Source organism: Zonotrichia leucophrys, chromosome Z (genome assembly GCF_028769735.1).
Source record: "Zonotrichia leucophrys gambelii isolate GWCS_2022_RI chromosome Z, RI_Zleu_2.0, whole genome shotgun sequence".
NCBI classification, from domain to species: domain Eukaryota; kingdom Metazoa; phylum Chordata; class Aves; order Passeriformes; family Passerellidae; genus Zonotrichia; species Zonotrichia leucophrys.
The window spans coordinates 25,071,437-25,078,613 of NC_088200.1; the positions used below are offsets into that span (position 1 = coordinate 25,071,437).

Sequence of the window (7,177 nt, forward strand, 5' to 3'; positions counted from 1 at the left end):
CGTCATGGCAAAAAAGACACTGAATTGCTGGAGGATGTCCAGAGAAAGGAACAGAGCTGGGGAAGGGTCTGGAGAATCAGGAGCAGCTGAGGGAGCTTAGGGGGGCTCAGCCTAGGGAAAAGGATGATTAGGGATGACTTTATCACTTTCTACAATTACCTGGAAGAGAGGTTGCTGCCAGGTGGGAGTGAATCTTTTCTCCCAGGCTATCAGCAGCAGGACAAAAGGAAATGGTCTCAAGCTGTGCCAGGGGATGTCGGAGGAAGGAGACCAGGACACCAGTTGGTTCATCATGGCCTGCTTTATTGAAAAAGTATCAAACACTTATACAGCAAATAATAAGCTTATGAATATTCTGTAAGACAAGCAATCTATTGGTTAAACTATAGCATTAACTCATCCACATTCCTTTGAGACTACGTTCTCTATTTCTCCTGCCTCACTGTCCATTTCTTTATCATATTTTGCAAGGCTCAAGGACACATCACCTCACACCTGCAAGATTTGCAACTAAGCATGGTCTTGTACTTTTCCATTCTCTATCCTGCTACAGACACAAAAAGGCCTCTGCCTGTCTCTGCCCTAGTTAGGACATCTTTCCCAAATTAATTCAGCTGTGTCCTCTCTCCTCAAGCCACTCTTTAACAAAACTCTCCACAAGGGGAGGTTCAGGCTGGACATCAGGAGGAATTTCTTCACAGAAAGGGTCACTGGACATTGGAATGGCCTGCTCAGGGAGGTGGTGTAATCACCATCCCTGGAGTGTTCAAGAAACATCTGGACATAGCACTCAGTGCCATGGTCTGCTTGACATGGGATGTTCAGTCAAAGGTTGGATTTGAGGTTCTTGGAGTTCTCTTCCAGCCTTAATGTTGCCATGGTTCTGTGAGGAGTCAAGGATGGGGAGGGGTAAAGTTGTGTCTTGCATGTTTTGTGTGTCTTATGATGCCCAAGTGTGCTGCAGGTAAAGCATTTTGGGGGTGTGTGCCAAGGTGTTTGTTGTGGATTTTGTCTACTGTGTACGTGGCTGCCCCGTGACTTCATATTGCACAAGACCCCAGAAGTTACCACCCAAAAAGGCAAAATTTGATTAATTCTGTCACATTTCACCCCGAAACCCCTCAGATCCCCTGTAACTGTGGGAACAGTGAGGGTGAGGATGACATAAATGTGATGATGACATACATGTGATGACATGACCATGGGTGCCATGACAATGACAAGGACATGGATACTGCAATGTCTTAGCTGAAATTTTATTGCTCTGCTAGAAGCTGGCATGATCTTGACCTGCACAGTGACTTCATTGGTGATAACAGTGGCAGTGGTGATGTCCCTCTGCCACACTCCCCTCAATTCACCTAGAAGAGATATCAACAGCCCAAGAGGTAGAGCCACTTTCCACCCAAATCCCCAATACCCCCCAAAAATATTCCACACAGAAATACAAATTTTCCTCACAAATTATCCCATAAAATTCCCACCTTTCTCCAACAAACTTCCAATTGTTCTCCAAATGCTCAATTTCCTCCAGTTCCTAATGCCCCTAAATTCTAAATATTCCAATAAAGATTCCCACGGTTCCCCCCCCGGTACCTAATTTTCCCCAACAAATTCTGTCTCCCTCTAAATTCACAGTGGCCTTCACACAGTCACAAATTATTGCCTCAAATCCCCACTTTTCCCCCCTCATTCCTGAATTTACCTCCCTGATTCCCACTTTTCCTCAAAATTCCCAATTTTTTCCTCCAACTTACAACCAGCAGCTGTTATCCAGCTGGGGAGGATCCACCTCTGGGGCCTGGAAGTCATCCACCCTAAAGACCCAGCGTCCTGGGACCTTGACGTTGGAGGTGGTGGTGATGTTGATGATGGCATCTGTTTGGGATCCAGGGATGTTGTAGAAGTTGGTGTCATCACCGCTATTGAATCCCGCCTGGAAAATTAAAGGGCGAGGGGGAGAGAATCTAGGAGGGCTCACCCCACCCAAAGAGCCCCTAAAATTATTTCATGATGTGAATATACTTATTGTATATACCCAAAAATTGTATGTACCAATCCATGACCATCACTATGGCAATCATCCGCAGAAGAAGGGTGGACAACCTCCTGTCTTCACTATCATCATCATCACCATCATCATCACCAATCATCATCATCAATCATCATCATCACTATCATCATCAACACTGTCATCATTATCATCTCCAATATTTGGGATGGGCCAGCCTCTGACCTCCATCATCATCCTCTCCAGAAGATGGGACAGGGCCACTTGACCTTCCCAAAATTGGTGTGGGCCAGTCCTAGACCTTCATCATGATCATGATCATCCCCAGGAAATGGGATGGGCCAATCCCTGATCTTCATCATCATCATCCTCAGAACATGGAGTGGGACAACCTCCCCCTTCTCCTCCACCCTTCCCACCTACATGTGCTGGGGTCCCTCCAAGTCCTGTTTCAGCATCCCCATCACTTGCTGCCCCTGTGGTCCACTGGATGTCCCAATAGTTGAGGATGATGTAGAACATCTTGGAGTCAGTGGTCAGCACAGCCTGGAAGGTGTTGCCCTATGGAAGAAGGTCACAGAGGTCAAGGATGAGTCATGAAGGTCAGGGATGGGTTCTGGAGGCCAAAGTTAGGTTGGTCAGCAAGGCCACCAAGTGGGTCAACGAGAGCCAATGAGTTGCCCCACTTCATGCCCCATGGACCATGGTCCTCACCTTGTCAGATTTGGAGCCCCAGTAGGCCACATGGTCCCAGGTGGCCATGAAGGCCCAGGTGGCAGTGAAGGGGCTTTCGGGGAAGTATTGGGTGATGTGCTGGCTGATGTCCCCCAGCAGCGCCGGATCGGTGCTCTGGCGGTAGAAGATGTCCCCACCCTCCACGTTGTCCACATCTGCCCAGAAGGGAGTCACGAAAGGGCGCCCGTCCGCCAGAGGGAAGGGGTCAGGGGTGTATTGTCTGACAGGCTTGTCAAAGGAGATCACCCCATTGTTGTTCACCTGGAGGTGACACCAGGAGTGGGTGGGTGCAACACCTTGACTTGGGTTGTGGGGTCTTCAAAATGGACCCTACAAGCATGCCTAGAACCACTACCCACAGGGACCCCCATCACCTATCAACACCCCAAGATCCACCGCTCACAGGACTCCCTCAAGACCCACCAACCATCAGAACCCTCATCCACAGGACCCCCCAGCACCCAAAGAACCCATCAAGATCCATCAACCTCCCAGACACAGCACCCACAGGACCTCCCCAAATATCAGACCTATAGAACCCCCTAAGAGCAACCACCCCCAGGACCCTCCCAAGGCCCACCACCCCCAGGACTCCACAACCCCCACAAATCCCTCCGAGACCCACCCATGGAGGACCCTCACAAAATCCACCATCCACATGATCCCACTATGCTCACCTACCCACCCCAAGATCCACCCTGTGGGGGCCCACCCAAAACCAACCAACTGCTCCAAGAGCCCCCAGCCATATGACCGTGAAGGACCACACCATCACCCACCATCCTCAGAACCTTCCAAGCCCCTCCAACCCCGCCCCACCAATACCACCAGCCCCCTCAAGATCTCCCACCCATCTGAAGATGTTTCCGTGTCCAAGGATAAAACCCACTGTGAATTCAGGAAGGGTTGATTTTGGGGCCACACACACACACACACATACCCACACACACACACACCCACCAGTGAAAAATTCGGTGGAAATGGAGGGGAAATTTGGAAAAATGGAGGAAATTCCCCAAAATATTGAATTTGGGGTGACCTACAAACGCAGTTTGGTGGGTTTTGCCATAGAAGGTGAAGGGAATGGAGAGGGTGATTGCCTCAGATGTCCCATCATCAAGTTTGGGGTTGGTTTCATCCCCCTGGTCTGGTCCATAGGGATAGAGCAGGGATCCTGTGAGAAAATCAGGATTTGGGAAAATCACGATTTGGGATCTGCCCTTAAATTCCCACCCAATTACATGGATTTAGGGGTGTATCCCACCAAATTTGGGGTTCCCATGGTTCCCATGGTTCCCTAAAAATGGATGTCTCTTCTGGGTTTTCATGATGAAACTGGTGTGAAAGGGAATGACCCCAGAGGAATTACATTGGCAATACATGGATTTTGGGAGAACAGCAGGAAAATGGCATGATGTGGGTGGGAGAAAGTCTGATTTAGGTGGAAATAATGTTTTTTTAGGGCTAAGCCCCCAAAAATTCACCTTTTTCAGGTGAGGTTTTGGTGTCCACCATGGAACCTAGAGAAGAAATAGGAGGGAAAATGAGTTGATAATCATTTTTCCAGCATGGATGAAAATGACAAGACTTTTCAGAAACAATATTTACCTAAAATCAGGAGGAAGAAAATACTAGAGGGTGACATCCTCGACACTAAAATAACTGTAAAAAAAAACCCGGAAAACTTAAAAAGAAACTATAAATTCATCTAAACAAGCAAACCAGCAACCCTCCACAAAACAGAGGATGCAGTAAAATGAAGTTCCAGAGACCAAAAAAATTAATATTAAAACACCAAACACACACTTTGTCCAGGATGTTTGTGTGGAGGGCTTTGTGCATGAGTGGTATTTTACCAATTTTTAAAAAGAATTTAAGCATTTGAAAAGTTGGTTTTTTTTAAATTTAATTATAGTGCATTTTTAAGTAATCATTTAATTTGATTCAGGAGACTTTAAAATTTAATTTAATCTTAAAAATTTAATTTACTATGATTCAATTGAAAAAAAAAGATTTTACATAAGTGAACATTATTAAATTTAATTTCAATTTTTCATTCTAAATGCATTGCCTTTTATTTAATGGAGTTCTAAGGTGAATGCTATTTTTCTTTATCTTCTACTTTTTGATTTTTGTTATTTTTTATTTAACTGAATCTTCAGTTTTTGCTATTTGTGTGAATGAAGAAATTTTTTCCCTTCTGTGCCCAAATTCAGGATTTTTCTGCCTTTTTTCTGAAAAAAATGAGGATTATTTACATTTTTTTTCATGCATTTTTAAGTGATTTAAAGGCACAAATCTTCCTTAAGTGCATGTAAAACCAGGACTTTAAAGAGAAAATATTCCAAGAAATAACCAAAATCCCACCAGAATAAAAATTCCCTCACCTGGATTTCCAGGCTGAAGAACTGCTGCCTGAAAATGAACTGAAACACCTCAAATGCTGGCTTTCACCTCGTCGTGTTCCTTTTATTATCAAAACAAAAAATACTGAACATGTAATTTGCCCACTTTCCACCCCTCCAATCTCTCTGAGCTCTCCCAGGATCCTTAAGAAAGAGAAATTCAATCACGTGTTGAGGACTTTATCACGTGCTGGGGATTTTGGGCTCCTCCAGATGTATCTTTTTAAGCATAGTTAAGACTTTTTTTGATAATTTTGGTGTCCTAAAGACACCTCTGGATCCCTCCTCACCCTATGTGTAGTTTTTGCCCCTTTCCAAGCCTTCAACTTTCATCCCCTGATTTAATTTTTTTTTTAATAAAGAAGTCCTTTTAAAATTATTTTTAATTATAGATCCTTTATCTCCTTTTATTTTTTATCATCAGGAAGAAATAGATTATCCCTGTTTATTAGGGATTTTGAGGACTCTTTTTTGTTATTGTGAGGCTAAGAAAAATTTTTATCATATACTTTGGCCTTTCTTTCCTGGAAGAAAGAAGAAGTCCTTATATGCGGGAATTCTACTTTTTGGAGAAAAAAAAAAACCCTTTAAACCACCAACATTTTTAGTGTGGTTTCTTTTTTTCTTCTAAAAAGAAGATAATATCTTTGGGTTTAGGGATTCTTTAAAGGGAAAAAAAAAAATCTTTTTTTCTCTTTATTTTAAGGAAAAAAATCTTGTTCCTTATTTATCTGGCAATTTAAAAGTATTTTTTGCAGGAAAACTATTTATTATCACTCTCCTTTTCTCTTCCTCTTTTTCTAAAGGAAAACCCCTAAATTTGCTTGTATTTTAAGAAACCTCATTTTCCCAGTTCCAGATGGTTATTTTCAAGCTCTTTAAAGTTGTTTGTATTTTTTTTTTTTTGGTCCAGGAGCTAGGCTTGAACCTCTCATTAATTTTTCAAAAAAACCAGACAGATTTGTGTTTGTTTCCCTGGAAACTGTGGATGGGGGTTAAAGGGCAGGGGACAAGGATTCTGGGGAATTCACTGGATTTTTAGAGGGGCTCCCTGGAGGAGAGTCAGCTGAGATGTCCCTGTGCATTCCCCTCACCCACACTTCTTGTGGGGAAAGATTCACCCACCCACTCCCAAATTCTCCAGAATTCTGGGGTCAGTTTCTCCCCTCCGGCCTGGTGTGATGAGGAGTTTGTGATGAACCAGTCGGAGTTCAATGCTCGCCCCAACTCCCCAGCCTCACACAGTCCTTGCCCTGAAAATGTCCCCAGGACATTTTTGCAAGGAATAAAATCCTGTGTGATTTTGCTGGAGAGAGCCAACAAAATCAGTAAAGCTCTGCCAGGGCCTTCCAGAGAGAGGGAGCAGAATTCCAAGGAAGGGTTAATGCTGGCAGTCACTCGGTGCCACTGCTTTCAGTGTCTGGCGACAGGGGATGTGAAAACCAGAGGGTGTGGAATTTCCTGCTCTTAGTGCACCATGGAGAGGTTTGTTTGGTTTGGGACTGGTTGGTTCTGTTTTCCTCTCTGATTTAAGACTTTATCACAACACATGGCTTTTATGTGCACTGCTAATGCTGGGAGGAACTGCAAAATTATGCTTGCTAGGAATCTTGCTAAATGCGGATTTTAAATTTTATTTGCATTAGTATCATCTTCTCTGGGGACGTGAATAATGGATCGTAGCTATTCTGATTAGTGTTAAATACTGGTTTTCCTTTTCTCTAGATTGGACCAAACTTTCAGTTCAGGTAAGAGATTTACATATGCAGTTTTAATTAAAATTACTTTTTTCTTCTGAAGTTCAGTTGCTTCTTTCTACCTACTGTAAGAAATCACTTTGCTGGCCTCCTAGCCACAGGTGCCTATGAAAGACACAATCTGGAGAATCATGTCTTTCAAGACCACCCAAAATTCTGGATGGATCCCTTGCTGGGTATTAAACTTTTAGCTCCTGAAGAAGGCTGAGTCAAATGGCACAAATTCTGTCTCCTTGGAAGACTGTAGCTTTAAACACCGGAAAGCAGGA

The 7,177-nt window shown here is 43.8% G+C and overlaps 1 protein-coding gene across 2 annotated transcripts; it reads right to left on the reverse strand.

Annotated features, from left to right (window-relative positions):
* Positions 1 to 282: 282 nt before the first annotated feature.
* On the reverse strand, positions 283 to 5,298 carry LOC135459765 (sushi, nidogen and EGF-like domain-containing protein 1). 2 transcript variants are annotated; one of them, XM_064736092.1, is made up of 8 exons: positions 5,134 to 5,298; positions 4,355 to 4,408; positions 4,231 to 4,266; positions 3,790 to 3,920; positions 2,726 to 3,007; positions 2,435 to 2,572; positions 1,758 to 1,936; positions 283 to 1,361 (listed from the first exon to the last, which is right to left on the reverse strand). In XM_064736092.1, exons 2-8 carry the CDS (start codon positions 4,389 to 4,391, stop codon positions 1,358 to 1,360), a joined length of 807 nt encoding a protein of 268 aa, XP_064592162.1. In that variant the 5' UTR covers positions 4,392 to 4,408; positions 5,134 to 5,298; the 3' UTR covers positions 283 to 1,357. The 2 variants fall into 2 exon arrangements, with proteins under 2 accessions (XP_064592162.1, XP_064592163.1); XM_064736093.1 differs by lacking the exon at positions 4,355 to 4,408 and having other exon boundaries at positions 285 to 1,361; positions 5,134 to 5,295.
* Between the last annotated feature and the right edge of the window lie 1,879 nt (positions 5,299 to 7,177).